The 17,249-nt window shown below is 49.6% G+C and overlaps 1 protein-coding gene across 1 annotated transcript in view; it reads left to right on the top strand.

Moving 5' to 3' along the window:
- CDS2 (CDP-diacylglycerol synthase (phosphatidate cytidylyltransferase) 2) overlaps window positions 1-11,115 on the top strand; it is a 22,740-nt gene extending 11,625 nt beyond the window's left edge. The window contains exons 2-13 of the mRNA XM_009880104.1: window positions 2,331-2,473; window positions 3,466-3,562; window positions 3,955-4,052; window positions 4,795-4,934; window positions 5,347-5,405; window positions 6,649-6,731; window positions 7,583-7,670; window positions 8,002-8,070; window positions 8,712-8,864; window positions 9,167-9,286; window positions 9,901-10,004; window positions 10,691-11,115. Of these exons, the coding sequence (XP_009878406.1) occupies window positions 2,331-2,473; window positions 3,466-3,562; window positions 3,955-4,052; window positions 4,795-4,934; window positions 5,347-5,405; window positions 6,649-6,731; window positions 7,583-7,670; window positions 8,002-8,070; window positions 8,712-8,864; window positions 9,167-9,286; window positions 9,901-10,004; window positions 10,691-10,820 (1,284 nt within the window). The 3' untranslated portion in view covers window positions 10,821-11,115. The remainder of the gene's footprint in view (window positions 1-2,330; window positions 2,474-3,465; window positions 3,563-3,954; window positions 4,053-4,794; window positions 4,935-5,346; window positions 5,406-6,648; window positions 6,732-7,582; window positions 7,671-8,001; window positions 8,071-8,711; window positions 8,865-9,166; window positions 9,287-9,900; window positions 10,005-10,690) is intronic.
- Window positions 11,116-17,249: the final 6,134 nt, after the last annotated feature.

The raw sequence follows: 17,249 nt of genomic DNA on the forward strand, positions 1-17,249 counted from the left end.
TTTCCCTTTCTTTTGGTCTCTGGGCACTTTGCGAAACTTCTGATCCCCTGGGCTACAGGCACGGAGTAATTTGCCTGCTTTGCACTTAGCCCTGCAATGTCAGTGCTCTGGGGAATAAAATGCAGGGATGCTGGCTTGGATTTGCTTCCTCGTTTCCATACTTACTCCTTTTATCGCATGGCTGGCGAGCGGCGAGCCTGGGGCTTGCATGAGATGATGGATACTTGGATTGCGTTACAAATTCCGCTTAAGGTTTTTGGCTTTAGCCTATAGAGATGATGGTGGTTGCCCTTAAGTACCTAAGCACTTCCTTGCCCATTACATTTGAATCAGTCACATTAATTTTTCTTTTTTAGAAATGTGCAACAAGAGGAGCAAAGCCCCTGTATCCTAAATGTAATCTAGAAGGGCAGAAGCAGAAACGGAGCTTGGTCAGGCTGGAGCTGAAGCTTTTCTCTGTTATTTAGATTGCTCTCGGGGAAATTCTTCAGAGAGTCCTTTTCTTGGAGAAAGCACAGAGAAAGCATTGCAATGGGAAACATCGACTGTAATACAGCAGACTGATTTCCCAAAACCTGCCCAGGAACCGGGCCCCTGACCTGTGCTGTGCTATGGGATGCCAAACTCATGGTCTTCAGGGAGTTTTATCATTTCCAGTCTTTTTGCGTGCTGCCCTTTGCAGCTGCCTTATGGAGTTGATCTTTTGTGTGTTCCCAGCTAAATGGCAGTAAATCTCTCTGAAGTCAGAGGGACAAGTGGATTGTACAGGTCAGTTAAAAACCAGCTGAAGAAAAAGCCAAGTTGCGTTTCTTTGCGAGCTCTCCACACCCACGGGAGCGCTGGCAGAGGCGTTCCGTTTTGCTTTCCTCTTCCCTCCCAGTTGACGGGAATGGAAGGACGTGAGCGTGGAGCAAGGCGAGGAAGAGGTGACACAGGGGTGCAACTGGTGCGATGGCCGGTGCTTCGCTCATCCGCGGAAGTCCTCTCTGACAACACCATCGTATTTTTAGCTGCCTCCACCTGACGGTGTGTAGCTGTCCTTGTCTGTTGTAGGAACCTGGCCTGCAGCCACTGATACATTGCAGCTTGGGGAGTAATTATCTTTTCCTGCCTTAAATAAGGGAGCTACTCAAGTCTTACTGCTCCAGTGAACTACAGATACCCCTGGATTGGGTTACACCAAAGCAGCCCCAGTGGATGCTCGTTTTGGTGGGAGTCCCCCCCTCTCCAAGCGTGGGGCAGCGCTGCCCGGGAGCCCAAAGGGCTGAAGTCGCTTTGTTTGCAGAGCTCCCAGCGTCTGTCAGCTTGGCTCCCTCCTTGCTTTTCCTGCAAACACGCTCTCTTTTCCGGGAGTTTGAAAATAGCCCATGGTCTGAGGCCAAATGCATGGGCTCTGCCTTGCCCGATGCACGAGCGCTCCCCAGGGAACGGCGTTTTGCTTCCTTGCTTCAAGGACTGAGGAGCAGGATGAAGCTCTGCGGCTGAAATGAGGGGCCAAACGTGGAAATTTGTGTTCGTTCTCTATTCAGGAGCTGGACCAGAGGGAAAACTGCCACTGGGGAGAAGGCATGGGACTGCCTGGGAGCCAGGAGGTCGTTTGTAATCCTTTTTCCCCCACTGGCCTGTTGCAGAGCCTTCAGTAACCTCCTGCCTCGCCTGTACTTATTTACCCCCTAAATACAGGACTTTGCTCTGAGCTAAGTGCTGGAGCAGTACAGGGGCCGGGGAGAGCACGTGGAGGTACTGCCAGTGCATCAGGTTTCTTCTGTGGCCGGAGAGGATGGTGGGGCCTGAGCGATAAGCCATGTTCTTCCTCTTCGGCTATTTGAGGATGGGCTCGGTGTTATTTTTAGTGCCCGTGTGTAAAGTCAGCCCTTGAAAAGTCTGTCTGGAAGCCTTGAGCCTGTCCGCTTGGAGGAAAGCCTTTCTTTCTGTCTAATTTGGGCAGTGTTGCATACTTGGAGATCTGCCTGGGGATTGGGAGACCTTGTAAAAATTCCTGCTAACAAGCCTGTGTCCCTTAAGCACTTGCTGCACTCAGAGATACTTATTAATCAACTGCGTCTTTAACTGTTCGGAGGGAACAGATCCTTTTCTGTAGCTGCTGCGGAGACTGATGGAGAGTAAACCCCATCATGTATGTCACCCAGAACACTCGCTGTTGTTTCTCATGGCTATAACCCCATATAATACCCAGAATATTTTCTTCTCTTTCTTTCAGGCAGACACAGAGTGGTGGTAAGTGGTACATCCAGTGGGACGGTCTGAGTTTCTTTGGAGAGTGCCGGCACTGCGTGCAGTAAAGCTCTTTGTGTCTCTTTGACTTGCAGGAGTCAGAGTCTGAGAACAAGCTGGATGGAGAGACCGCATCAGACAGCGAAAGCAAATCTGAATTTGGAGGATCGCCCCCAGTGCCGACATCTGATGACACTCCAGAGGTCCTGAACAGAGCTCTCTCCAACCTGTCCTCAAGGTACCACTCACTGAGCGCCGTTCCCCTCTGCTGCCAGGGTCCCTCCATCTCCACTGCGGCTTTCCCAGCCCCGGCAGTGTGGCAGTGGCTGCTGGAAGCTGAATAAGCAGCTCTTGGAAGCGCGGTGCCCCCCTCCCTGACGTGCAAGCAGGAAGGTGCCCCTGAGGCTACAGGAAACATGATGAGGGTGCCGCTAGTGGGGAGAGCAGAGCACAGCGCTCAGGGCTCAGTGGGAGAGGACCCGTGGCAGAGGAGGGCGGCGGGAGGGCTGCCTCGCTGCGTGCTTCATCTTGGCAGGTGAAAAGAGGTTTTCTGCCTGGGTGAGGCAGAAAACACTGCGTTTTGCTTTGACTCAGCACTCTCAGCAAAGTCTTCCTGCAGTTGTTTTTAACCACTGATGTGACCTGCTTCTGCAGGGATGCATGGGAAAAGGATGCTGATAAGGACCAAGAACAAACTGGGAATGTTTTCTACAGACTGCTTTGGGGAAAAAACATCTTGTTCCTGTCACGGGACAAAGTGTCTCTCTTGGATGTGTTGCGAGGATGGGAGAGGCCCAAGGCAGGATGTGTTGGAGGGCAGCGAGGGTACGGGACACCACGGCCCGTGTCTCCTCTGGTAAAGGAGTGCAGAGAGGGGTAACGGTCCCCGTTTTATTTGAACTTATCCTGCAGCTTGTCCAAGGTGTGGGAAAGCTGTAGCAGGAGCAGACGCTTTCCTGTCCCGTTTCAGTGCCCTTTGGAGGTGCTCTGCACCTGGGTAATGCCGTCTGCATTTAGTGAGGTTCATAGGGAAGACTGAGCTGAGCCGTAGCCTTGCAGCTGCTGCGACCAGGCTTCATCAGCGGATCGGGGTCTCTCTGCAGCACGGAAAGGAAACTTTGGGTTTCCAGGGTCAGTTGCCTTCCTGTGATGTGCAGAGAGCAGAAGTGCTCTCCTGCTTCCTTGCTTTGTTTTGGCTTTCTCTAACATCTTTCCTTCTCTATGATCTAGATGGAAGAATTGGTGGGTAAGAGGCATCCTCACGCTGGCAATGATCACCTTCTTCTTCATCATCATCTACTTGGGACCCATGGTCTTAATGACAATAGTAAGTGCTCCAGAGAGATGTCCTGACGTTCACAGCGATAGGTGGGAAGGTTGCTGGGACCATCGCTGGGGTGGGCAGCTCAGAGCCTCACATTTTAGAGGTCCTTATTCAGCTTGCTGGATTTCTCTCTCCATGGAGGAAACCTGGAAGGAATCTATGACCGCCTGCCCTGGCAGTCAGCATTTGGCTGCAACTGAAACCGATACAAGGGGTTGTTAGAAACCTCCTGCAGAGGAAAGGAGAGGGAGAAACAACATGGTGAGCTTCCCATGTTGGATTGGGAGACTCCTGCCAGACTGATAGCGACTGCTAAAGTGCGTTTTGTTATGCACATGCGTGTTTTTTATCTCCTTGAGGAAAGAGATGTTTAGCCAACATGTCTTTTTGTGCAGGTGATGTGTGTCCAGATCAAATGTTTCCACGAGATTATCACGATCGGCTATAATGTGTACCACTCGTACGACCTGCCGTGGTTCAGGACGCTCAGCTGGTGAGCAAGGGGGCTGCTCCCCTCCCCAGGCGTGTGCGCAGCAGCACTGCTTCATCTCACTGCAGACAGCAGCACGGGAATCATCTGGCTACCTCCAAACCAGAGATCCTGGGATTGCTGTGTGTTGACCAGTGTCGTGTGTTAGCAGGTCTTGTAAAGGAAAAGCTCCCACAAATCTTGATAGATCGGTATCTTGAAAGAACACATATTGAAAAAGTTTATCCTGTTGTTAATGAAGTGCAGAGATCTGAGTCCCATGACCTGTGCAAGGGACAGCATTGACAGGCGTCACCACTTAGAGATGGACATGGTTGCTTGGGTGGGAGGGGAGATTTTAGGTGGTTGTGAAACAGGGCCGAACATTGGGATGTAAGGGCCCGGGAGGGGGCAGGAGCAGGGCTTTCAGAAGGCACAGAGCAGGTGCTTTTAGGATGCACACGCTTGCAGAGGCCTTTTGAGGAGTGCCACCTAAAGGCAGAAAGTCTTTCTGCATCAGAAGGCCAAAACCAAACCCCAACGGTGTGATCCATCGCAATGAGGCGAGGCGCTGAGTGATGGAGCCACCTCTTTAAACGAAGGTGACATTCCTAAACTGGGGGAAATAAAGTTTCTGGCCGTCACTTGAAGATAGCCTGTTTGCGGCGTACTACAGCAGTGTAAAGACCTTTGGGATCAGTCACGTTCTGTGTTTGTCCAGAAGCCTCTTAGGGTTCCTGCTAACGAGGTTCTGTGTCCTTCCCAGGTACTTCCTGCTCTGCGTCAACTACTTTTTCTATGGTGAGACTGTGACAGACTATTTCTTCACCCTGGTTCAGAGAGAGGAGCCCCTGCGAATTCTCAGCAAATACCACCGCTTCATTTCTTTCGCCCTCTACTTAACAGGTAGAGACCACATTTTCTGTTGGTTAATCTCATCTGGGCTGGAGGGAAGTCTCCTTGAACTACTCTTGTCCTGAGTGTTGTGCCCAATAGCAAATTATCTCTGCTCCTCAGTGATGCTGTAACTTGGCTGCCCTTGGCTGTTAAGGTAGTGGTGGCAAATCTCTTACATGAGGCTCTGTAGAAGAAAACTCCGTGATCTGTATGGGACAGCCAGCCTTGATTGTTCATCTGTCCAAGTGTTACTTGTAGGTGTCCTGTTTTTCTGTGACTTCCTAAGTAGTGCGTTTTCCCACTCTGCATTGCTGCTTTACTCGAGTAAACTCCTAAGGAGCTGTGTAATGTCATGGTAAAAAGGTATTCTTACTGTTGAAGATACCTTCCCGCCATTTACTTTTCTTCTGTCCCTCATCAGGTTTCTGCATGTTTGTCTTGAGTCTGGTGAAGAAACACTATCGCCTCCAGTTCTACATGGTAAGGTTAAACGCAGGGCTCGGCTGCCCCCAGTTGGAGGCAGAGGAATGAATAGTGTAGGCTGCTTGAAAATGTTGCGTAGAGGAATATGTGTCAGTAGATGCTTCTGTGCTGGTTGGGCATTGTAACGCTGCCTGGAAGACAAGTTACTGTGAGCAGACTGTATTTTAGGAAGCTGGGTCTGACCGAATTTCCCTGCAAACGTGTATTCTCTTCTCGAAGAAACACTATCGCCTCCAGTTCTACATGGTAAGGTTAAACGCAGGGCTCGGCTGCCCCCAGTTGGAGGCAGAGGAATGAATAGTGTAGGCTGCTTGAAAATGTTGCGTAGAGGAATATGTGTCAGTAGATGCTTCTGTGCTGGTTGGGCATTGTAACGCTGCCTGGAAGACAAGTTACTGTGAGCAGACTGTATTTTTAGGAAGCTGGCTCTGACCGAATTTCCCTGCAAACGTGTATTCTCTTCTCTCTGCACTTGTGGATACTATTAAGAAACTTTCTGCAAGTTGAGAGGACTGCACAAGGCTACTTGACTCTTGTACTGAGGGTAGATCGTCACCGGGGTTAATTGGCTATGTCGCCCTTTTCCCAAATATCAGTAAGGCTGGAAGAAGGTAGATTTAGGTGAGATTTAGGAAGAAATTTTTCACTCTGAGGGTGGTGAGACCGTGGTCCTGGTTGCCCCGAGAAGCTGTGGCTGCCCCATCCCTGGAGGTGTTCAAGGCCAGGTTGGACGGGGCTTGGAGCAACCTGGGCTGGGGGGAGGTGTCCCCACCCAGGGCAGGGGGGTTGGACTTGATGATCTTTAAGGTCTCTTCCAACCGAAACCATTCTGTGATTCTGTGTTTGACCGTCGACGCAGCTGGTTTTGCTTTCCAGTATGTTCAGCACACAGGGATATGGCTCGGACGTCTGTCAGTCTTCTCCTCGTATATAATCCGAAGGCTGAGTGAGATGTATGGGATAGGGGTGGGCTAGAGAGCATTTGGTCCAGCAGAAGTCTTCCCAATGAAGGTCACCTCTGGGCTTGAGCTGAAGAACATGCCCATAAATTACTACGGGTGACTGTTCTCTGCTCTTCGTGACTCTCGGTGTTTGGCGTGGTGAAGGTGCATGGTAGAATTGCACATTTGCATGAGCCATTCTCTGTCTGAGAGGTAGCTACCCGCATCTGATTTCTGCCAGCGATGCGTACGGGCAGTGTCTCTGGGCAGGCTGGACTGCATGCTGTCTTCTCTTCCAGTTTGGATGGACCCATGTGACGTTGCTAATTGTTGTTACCCAGTCGCACCTCATCATTCACAACCTGTTTGAAGGAATGATATGGTGAGTTGCTCTGTGTTCTGAGTTGCTTTAATTTCTGCAGCCTGAAACGACTGACCGTGTTTTGAGTTAAAACTGTTCTTCTAAAAAACAAATGGCCAAGAGAAGGTGCCTCCTGTGAGGGCTCAACCTGTTCAGAATAGAAAAGCAAAAGCTTGAGTGATGCCTCAGCGACTCAGAACTTGCTTTGCTCTACTTGAGTAGTATAGAGAGTTGTTGTAAAGAAGAATCTGAAGGTTGTTGTGGGCTGCAGGGACCTTTCAGGCAGTGTCAGGCCTGTGTAGATGCTTTCTTTTTATACCCCCATCTAGCAAATGGGCGGGAAAGTGCTGCTCGGCACTTGATCTGGGGCAGTGCTGTTACAGCATAATGGGAAAAGCAGCACTGTGAAAGGAGGGAGATTGCAACCTGCCACCTTACTCCAGCGGCTGTGCAGAGGTTCCTCCCAAAACTAGCAGGGCCGGGAACTAACTTTGGCCGCTTTAAGACTGCATGTTCCTCTGCGGGCTGCAGCCAGCCCGGGGTGCTTTGGGAGCCGCATGCTTACAGCTAAAAGGCAACCTCTCCTGGGGGAAAGGAGGCGACTGCCTAACAGCGTGTCACGTGCGGCAAAAGAAAAAGTGCTTAAAACAGGCCATTCTGGTACCTGACCTGCTTTTTAGTCCAGAGCGCTCGAGTACCCCCCCAGATTTCCCTAGGAGGTTCACAGTGGTCGCTCCTTGCATTGCATCAGAGGGGGAGACGTTGATGTGATGGCACTGCTAAGCATCTTCTGAAGCAGCTGCTCATTTATTTAAGTCTTGGAGTTGTCTGACCTTGGCACTTCCCAATGGTTTGATTCTTCTCCCATCTAGGTTCATCGTCCCAATTTCCTGCGTGATCTGCAATGACATCATGGCGTACATGTTCGGGTTCTTCTTCGGCCGCACACCGCTTATCAAGGTTTGTAACGCTTTGGTGGATGAACCACTCATTTTGCCTTCTTTGGGTCTTAGTCCTGTGTTCGCCCATCTCCAGTTTTGTGGCTTGTTGTGGGTCTGAATCTCCAGCCTGACCTTGGTGTGCATCCCACTCTTTGAGGCTGTAAACGTTAAATGAACCGTTTCAGACCGAGACGCTAGTGTCAGCTTCTGACCAAACTCTTATTTGTTGGTTGTTGGCACCAATTTGTATTTGCCTCAGCAATCCACAAGTGAGGAAGGGCTGCGTAGGTGTGCGGTGGTGTGTGGAGATGTACAGTCGGTAATTACCCCCTTCTCTCTCTCTCTGGCAGCTCTCCCCAAAGAAGACCTGGGAGGGTTTTATTGGAGGATTTTTTGCCACCGTTCTGTTTGGATTGCTGGTAAGTAGCAGTCATGGTGCTTATTTCAGTGGTCTTTTCCCTTCGTAGAGTGACAGGGTTTTGTCTAAAAAACGCAGTCAGGCTTTAAGCTCTTGTCAGCAACTTCACATTTTCCGTACTGACCAGGATTTGAACTGGTCCCAGGCTGTGTTTTGTGTGCAGGTACTGCAGGCAGAGCAGAGTACTGGAGGAATTTTTTGGTCCCTGTTAGACCCTGTGACACGTTCATGACAATAATTATCCTTGGGATTTTCTCTCTGCTGGTGTTGGATGAATTCTGTGCATCATTTCAAGGGCTGTGGGGGGGAATGCAGCACTCTTGGAATATTCTCATCTGCTTTTTATGCCGATCTCTGTGTCTGCCCGTTTCTGTCCTCTCAGCCAAGTGGTGTGTCCTGTCTCAGCCTGTTCGTACGGCGCTCTGGGCACTGCTTGCTGAACAGATGCACTTACTAAACGAAATTGCTTACTCTGCCTTTAGCCAATTACTGCTTCTCAGGAGAGTAATCTCCTTAATGAAGATGGGAGTGTGGCTGCCTCCTCGCCTTGTCCCCTTGAGTGGCCTTTTCCCTTGAGATCAGCTCTGCCGCATTGCTCAGGAAAATAGTAATCCGGTTTTCTCTTTTTCTCTCTCTTTGAAGCTGTCCTACGTGATGTCTGGGTACCGGTGCTTCACCTGTCCGGTGGAGTTCAACAACGATACCAACAGCTTCACAGTGGACTGTGAGCCGTCCGAGCTGTTCCAGCTTCAGGAGTACAACATCCCCTTGGTGCTGCAGTCCGTGGTGGGCTGGGTAGGGCTCTGTTTACTGGGTCTTATTTGTTGGGGTAGGAACACTAAGAAAAGAGATCAGGGCTTTATTTTGATGATCTTCGAAGGAACATGACCAGGGATGATGGTGCATCCAGAAAAAAGGGGAATATGGTGGTGTTCGGCATTGGTTGAAGGCTCAAAGGAATTGTCCCGAGTCCAGTGGGACATTAACCCACTTGAAAACTAACTGGTCTAAAGCCTGGAGAGCACAGAAAGAGGGGAAGCGGTGGACAGTGCTATTCTCGTTGAAAATCCTTCTCTGACCTATTTTTCTTCTTGCAGAAGACAGTCCGGATGTACCCCTTCCAAATCCACAGCATTGCGCTGTCTACTTTCGCCTCCCTCATTGGGCCGTTCGGGGGCTTCTTCGCTAGTGGATTTAAGAGGGCCTTCAAAATCAAGGTGAGGATGGTGGAGGTAATTTACATTTTAGAAAGGAAAGACTACATGGTCGCTCCCACTCTAAACAGCCCCTGTGCTCTAAGGAGCAGCGGGCTGGGAGCTTTGGGAAGGGAGGGGAGGTTTGGTTGGTCACAGATAAAATGCTGGAGCAGGATCTAGTTTTTTTTGTCTGAATGGGGAGAGACCTTAACATTTCAGCTGTCATATTCTAAACCCCACTTTGGTGCAGAACTTGAGGTAGAGGAAGAAAGACCCAGTCAGGAAATTTTGCAATCTGAGGCTTCCCTTGATGTCTTGTAGGCTGGTTTTACGTATAAACAGTCCGTGTTGGGTTAAGATGCCTTGAAAGGCAAGACAGGGTTGCAAGAGAGAAACATGAGCCTTCCTTGGCCTGCGAGTGACAGATCTGAGTTAAGCCTTGATGTCCCTCAGGCACTGGTAGTCTTCATAAAGAAGAAGCTTTTAAAACCAGGGAGAGATTAAACAAAACGTCTTCTTAGCCTGACTTTTGCCTTCTGGGAAGAATTAGAGCAAGGGTGCGAGTGTCGTGCGTAGAGGCACACAGCACATCCAGGCACCGGACTGCTCAGTACAATCCCTTCTGCTTTCCACAGGACTTCGCCAACACAATCCCGGGGCACGGAGGTATCATGGACCGCTTCGACTGTCAGTACCTGATGGCCACCTTCGTAAACGTGTACATCGCAAGCTTTATCAGGTATTTATTGCTTTGCGGTGAAGTCTGGGGGCCCTGTCAAACTCAACTGACACACAGGCTTGTAAGAAGAGACAGTTGTTATCTCCGTTAGATTAACATCTAAAAATACAAGGCAAAGAAAGAGAGGAAATGGAGGCTCGAAGAAGGGAAGCATCTTTTAGCGGGGTCATGCAGAGCTGGAAACACAACGCCCATTTCCCAAGGTCTGTTATTCCAGGCCCTCTGAAGCTCCTCCATGTCCCTTCTGCATCCCTGTGAGCCTTGAGCAGGGTGTCCAGAGTGGAACGAGCAGAAAAATCTAATTTTGTAGCATTAACGAGGATTCTGTAGCCGAGCGTAGAAGAAAACCTGTAGGTGCGTAAAAGATGTACTGAAGGAGCTGAGGAACTGTCTTTTTGTGGCTGCTTTGATAGGGGGAGCACCTGCTGATAAGTGAAGATGCACAACCCTGTTGAAAAGGATTGGGTTTGGGGTGGGTTTTTTTGTTTGCAGTTCAGCATCCTGTGCCTTTTGAATCCATTTCCACGTCTCAACTGGAGCGAAGCTCCCTGGGTAGAGCTGGTGAAGGAATGGGCGACACGGCTCTTACTTTAAGCCTATTTAGTTTGAAGAAATTGCACTTGGGTTGCCACAGCATTAAGACTTAGCAATGTGACTCATTGATAAATGACGCTTTTGTGTTTCAGAGGTCCCAACCCAAGCAAACTGATCCAGCAGTTCTTAACTTTGCGGCCGGACCAGCAGCTCCACATCTTCAACACGCTAAAAGCACACCTTGTTGACAAGGGGATGTTAGGTAGTTTGGAGGACGCATAGACAGCGGGCGATTGGAACGGGACTGAAACCAGACAAGCCTCTTTGAGGAAATTCCTGGCTTGCCTGATTTAAGACAATAACAAGGCCTCATTTCACTGTAACTTTTCTTCCTTTCTCGGTAAATGTTTGCATTTGTGGGTTTTTTAAATAATGTATTTATATAGCTTTGGTTCAAACGAGCAAATCTTGGGTTTGTAGCTGAAAAGGAGTTAAAGCTTGGAAGGACTGTTGGGTGAAGTAGGAGGGTACGACTGTCCTCGTGGTCTGTTCTTAACCTTCGATGCAGGTGGGCAGAGCCGACCTTCTCCCGTGAGTGCGTTTACGCAGGGTACACACACAGCGCTGTCCGTACAACTGCCTCTGTGCGTGGGAGCCAGCGGGGAAGGTGAAGCCGTGCCGCTCCCCCGGCCGCGGCGCGAGGCTGCGTTCACGATGGCAACTCTGGGGACCATCATCTTCTCCGGTGGTAACGGTGAATGCAATGTGAATTTTCCCAGAAAGCCCCATTCGTGCCTGCGTGCGGTCTCCCTGCAGACTGCGCGGTGAGCACAAGGCTCAATTAATTGGAAGAGGATCTCGTACTAATCCAGCCGCATTTCCTCTGCCCAGACAGGCACGTGTATCTATTTTTCACTTGCTGTTTTTTGCAGTGCCTCTCACATTCCTCCCTTATGGCTGATATTTTGGCAAATAAGTCTTTTATAATCAATTAAACCATAAATAGATTGGGGATGAGGAGTCAAGAAAGTGGTGGTTGCTTGTGGGAATGTGGGAGGTTCAAATTGCTTCAAAACTGAATCAAGTAAATAGGTTTTAAAGAATGTTGAAGTTTCATTGAGTAATTCCTGCCAAGTAAGAACAACCCTTTAAATAACTTAGTTCTTTTTTCCCCTCTCAAATAACCTTTAAGAAACTTTGAACCACACTTTTTCATTTCTTGATGGTTGGAAACCCCGCACTGGGATATTTTAACTAATTTGGAGAGCAGTTTCCAACTTGGGTTGGGTTTTTTTTTTCAGAAGTTGGCTGGTTGGGGCTCCAGCACCCTGCTGGTGCTGCCAGCCGGGTATTCTGTTTTTCTTTCAGGGATCATGTCTATCACCTGTTTGTTACTTGAGTTCTAGATGTCGTGCTGCTGAGTTTATCACGGTCTGTGTCGCATTTCAGTTCATTTACCTGCAGGTTTCTGTCCTGCTTCGCTTACTAAATCTCGTCATCAATAGTTTGTACTTAGTAGTCGCAAGTTTTATCTAAGTACTTTCCTTTGTTTTGTCATACTTTTTTATTATTTAAAAATGAGAGCCCTAAAGATTATAAAACTTTTCCTTTTTTTGTGATCAGATAGTGAAAATAGCCCCGATTTATACCTTATGCAATGTTCCCAAATACAAGGTGACTCTGATTTTACTTCTTTGTATAGTTTGTGCATGGGAGAGAGAAACTTTACCTTTTTTTAACCTGGGGAACGAGTGACAGGGAAAGATAATACAGAAGTACATTGCTGTTTTCAAACAGTTGCTGACATAAACCTTATACACATCTCCCCCCCACCCCCCCACCCCCATGGAGACCCGTACACGCTGCAAGCTACCTAAGTATCGATGGAAAATAAAACACCTGAAAATACTTTGTAGTTCATATTCTGATTCTGGCATTGCTTTCATTTACCCTGAGTGAGCGAGAGCGCACGTGTGTAAATACATTAATAGATACCAACCTCTCCCTTACACTTCTATAGGACTCTTTCTGTGTCATAAGCTCCGCTTCCTCTCCCTAAAGAGGAACCCCAGGGCAGAAGTTTGTGCCCGTTGTACTGCAAATACAGGTGCCTGATCGAAAGCACAGATCGTGGAGGAGAAGGGTCCGTTTCCACACAGTGCTTTCAGCAGGGCGCTGGCAAAGTTGCTGGCTTCTGGCCGGAGTCAGGACTGCTACGATGGAGCCAGCTCAGGTTTGCGTTTGGTTAATGCAATGGTTAATGCAGTGGTGATCGTAGGGACTTTCCTGGACTAGTTGAGGAGACACTTCTCTTCCAGCGTGAATTAGGCAGGGATTTATTTTCTGTCGATTTAGAGGATATTGGTGCAAACCCCTAATTTGAAAATTGGAGGGGAGAATTAAGGTGCTTCCATCTTGCTTTGCCCTGGAGAACTTTTGGTCTGTGTTTCATGACAATGCGGCTGAGTTTAGCTTGGCAAAGTGGGGGCACCTGCAAGGCGTAGCCGGGCTGCGGAGAGGTGTGGAAGTGAGAGGGTTTTGTGTGGTCCCTGAGAAGTGGTTTGTCCTGTGGGGTCAGACGAGCTGGTGCTTTTCTGGATTCTCCCTGCCCGTCGCCAACATCTGCCAAACCCCCTTGTAGTGCACTCTTGGGTCATAAGTCAGTCATCAGAAGAAGCTCTAGTGTTGATAAATATTACAAAACTGTACTGCTCTTATATATTAAGAAAATTTTCCTATGGGTCTTTAGCCTCCTGCTCGTCTTGCTTTAAACCTTTAGTTGTAATTAGTGGGGCAAAAATCGAACGCAAAGCTTTTTCTGCATGCTTTTGATTTGAAGTCGCCGTTGGGCCTTTTTGCAGGGTGCAGTGCTGGCTGTGGACACTGGAGGGCAAAGCAGTTGCATTTAGAGGTTTCCCAGGGCTGGGAGAGAAGCAGCAGCAATAATGCGTGTGGGTGGCTTTTCTGCTTAGCTGCCAGTTTTTCCTTGCTTCCTTCCCAGCAGTGCAGTTGAAGGGTGGACTTCCAAGCCTGCTTTGATGCTGAAGGGTAAAGCTACGTAAAAAGGGTTTAGCATCCCGCACTGAAGCTCAGTAAACTGGATGGGAACAGTGCATCCATTTGGGAAACGGAGGAGGAAGGGAGGGAGACGGGGCGTCGTTCAGGTTATTTGCAGGCTGATCTCGCTGGGAAATACTGGTGAGCGCTGTAGCGTGTCTTCTGTCGGGCTGAGAGCTGTGGTTGGCAAACCCACTTCTACACCGCTGGTGGGAATATATGTCATAGTACTACTCAGCTCAGCGACAGCGTGCTCTCTGGGGGAGCGTTGGGTGGGTGTCCCCATCAGCCCAGCTCATCAGTCGCTTTCGATTGCCGTAGATATTTCAAGGTAGACTTCAGAAAGTTAGAGGAAATGAAGAGCTGATGGTACTGGCTCTGGCTGTCCCTAAAGGAGTTAACTGTGATGTCGTGTAGCAAGACGCGTCGCACCTCTTTTCATTGCATTAAGCCCTGCAGGACCCTGGTCACGCCGCAGCTCTCACAGGATTTTGGGTTTGGAGGGAGGCTGACGTAGCTGGTGCTGCGGGAGAGGCCCCACTGACAGCAGGGATGTCTAGGTAAGGTGATGCGGGGATGCTGCCCTGAAGTTTCTCCAGCTGCAGGGCTCAAGCTCGGCATTGCACAGTAGTTTTTGTTCACAGTGGGCTCCACGACTGGAGAAGTTCCTCCTGCTTGTGCCCAGCAAGAGGGAAATAAGTGTGAGAGCAGGCCAGCAAGGGGGGAGATACCGAATCAGCCGGCGCGTGTGCTTGGATCGGGAGGAAGAGAAAGGTAGGATTTGGCCAGTGTGAAGCCTACGAGGGTATTACTGCTGCCTGGCAGGGGACAGGCTGGTTTGGAAACGAGCAGTCGCTGCTTTTCCAGTTGGAGCGGACAGAGAAGGACATGAGCATATTTAACGAGCAAGGGGATGGCACGTGGCTAGAAAGCTGCTGTAGCATAGCGTGAGAAGCTGGCTGTCCTGGTGAGGTGACTGAACGTTCGTGACGTTTGTTTGCTGGTGGGTCATTTAGCGATATGGGTCGGACACTGGTTTGATGCACAGCCGGAGCAGGCACGGCTGGGCTACGTCCGTGTAGATGATGGCATGCTGTGACAGGAATCCGCTTCTCCAAGGCTGGTTGTAGACAAATTAGTTTGCAAATTGGGTGAACGGCCAGACCGTGGCCTGCAGTGCTCAGCGAAACATCAAAACCTAGTTTCTGCGTACAGTCCCATGTCCTGTGCCATTCAGCGTGTATGATTTAGGTATTCTTTGGGGTGACAGGCTCAGAAGTCTGCTGATGCTGACGCTGATCTGAAGGGGCAGCCATTGCCTGGGGTTTATGGTACGCTGTGCAGCTCATGAAGCTGAAAATCCCGTAGCATCAGCTACCACGTGGCACCAGGTTGCAAAATGCTGGTGTTGTATATTCCGAGGTGTGTCTCCTGTTTCTGGTGCGTGCAGTGGGTTCCCCGAGCACGGCTGCGGTTGGATCCCGGCGTCTCTCCTTCCCCCGCCTCCCCGAAGCGGCTCTGTGTGGTAGGAGGAGGGCAAAGCTGTGTGGAAAGTGTCCGTACGGCCCATCCAGACCCTCCTGGGGACAGGCATTTGTCACAAAAAGCATCGCGTGAAAGCTCCCATGGTTCCTGCCCTCTCAACCAGCCCCGGAGTTGCATTTTGTACTACTGTATTCTTTGTCTGCTCCTGTTCTCCAGACCTGATGTGTTTCTACCATCTGCTTCTTTCTCTGTGCATTGGTCTTTTGATTAATGTTTTAGATACACATGTAGAGTTGCCTTTCTTTGACCGAATGTCCGAATGTGATATATTGTATATTTTAAAGTATTTACCCTATTTATATACTATATGTTACTGTTAAATAAATATAAGTTCCATTATCTGTAGTGGAGTTTTATTCAGCGCTGTCGGCAGATGGGGGAGATGCTGAAACCCTCCTTTCTGTCCTCTTTAAAGCAGATTGGTCTGTTTTAAACTCAGATTCTCCCATTCCTTGCCCCGTAGCTCTCCTTCCTCGGGGATCTTCCTAAGAGCGGACTCGGATGCGGCAAAGACGCACGTGGGGGCTGCAGAGGGGCTGAGCGTGCAGGCAGGATCGGGCCATCCTTGTCCTGCACGAGGGACGCAAACAGCCGCGTTTCCAGGGCGGTTTGTAGCGGAAGCTGTGATCAGATCGTACAGGCCCAGCTTGATCGAAGATGAGGGAAGTGTTGGCACTGCTGCCCCCTGCAAATCGGCTCATTTTACCCTAAAGATTTCACTGGGAATGTGGAAAAGTGTCGGGATTTCACTTAGCGTAAATTATTGCTTCATTTCAGCTGTTTCTCCTGACTTGCATGGGGTTAGGAGAGCAAAATCCTTCTGTTTACCCGGCAAAACATACTATTTTTAGCTCTTGTGTTATTTTGTCTGTTTTTGACTTATCAGCTAAGCCAAACCAACCCATCAGCAGCCCTCTTTTTGCTTCCTGTCACACTGTGTGGGCATTTTCAGTTCCAGCAGCAACAGAATATGATGCCCTCTCTTCATAGCAACCTTGCAAGATTACTCTAAAGCCCGAAATCTCCCGTTGCAACACTTCGCCCTCAGAGGAGTCGGCCAGTTAAGCAGAAAATGGCTGAGCAGCACCGTGCAATATTCAGCAGTCCTACGAAGCAATTAGATGCCATTACTGAGAGGTCTTGAAAGATCCCTCAGTGTTAAATCCTTTGGAAAACAGATTCTGAAGCCTCTCGGCGAGCGGCCGAGGCGGCCGGCGGCAGGGCAGTGTGCGTGCCCGTGCCTTGCAGTGACTCAGGCACATCATCTGACAGCCTCTGCGGCCGGCGCGGCTGCGTCGCTGCTCGCATTTCAGCCCTTCTGCTGAAGATTCCTCCTTTTTTCTCCCCATCCCATGCCAATTAATTTAAATCAAACCAAACATCCAAACCAGCAAATTCCCAGTGGAAATCCTGGTGCTAGCTGTGCTCCATACCCGGAAAGACAGTAAGGCTCAAACCAAGGCGAGCAGGTCTCGTGCAACCCTCGGTCCAGACGCATTTTCCATGAGATCCTGATAGAAAAGGGATGTAAAACCAAAACAAACAACTCTATGGGCTGAGATTTGCCCTTTTTAAGTTCCCCTGGGGCATTCGGTGCAGGAACACGCTGCCCAGCTTGATTGCTAAAAAACCCTCGGACAATCTTGTGATGTCCTTTCCCAAACCTGTGCGCAGCCACCAGGTACCCGACGGGAGCAAGCAGGAGGCAGCCGAAACTGCTCTCGGGGCGCTTGCGAAGGGCTGTTTCGGGGGGCCAGGGAGGGCTGAGCCGCTGCAGTGGAGCCACACAGCGTTGGGCTGAATTGCACGATTTTGGGCTAAAAGGCTTGCTTGTTTCCTTTCTCGAGGAGGGGAAAGTGCTGCGTGACATCCTGTTCGCACAGGCAGGTGGGGAAAGGCGGCTGTTCAGCAGCTGCTGCCAGGCTTTCGCAAAAACCAAAACAGGTTGAAGAGAAAAAAAGGATCAAAATGCATGACCCCTTAGAGCTCCGAGAGCTTTCTGCAGATATTATGAAAAAAGAGGAAAAAATGATGCTTAATTCAGGGCTCATTCAGGGCCCTCTGCTCAGGGTACAGCAGAAACAGTTAATTCAGGCAGTTTGGGTCCAA

This window comes from Charadrius vociferus, unplaced genomic scaffold (genome assembly GCF_000708025.1).
Source record: "Charadrius vociferus isolate BGI_N301 unplaced genomic scaffold, ASM70802v2 scaffold1442, whole genome shotgun sequence".
NCBI lineage: Eukaryota > Metazoa > Chordata > Aves > Charadriiformes > Charadriidae > Charadrius > Charadrius vociferus.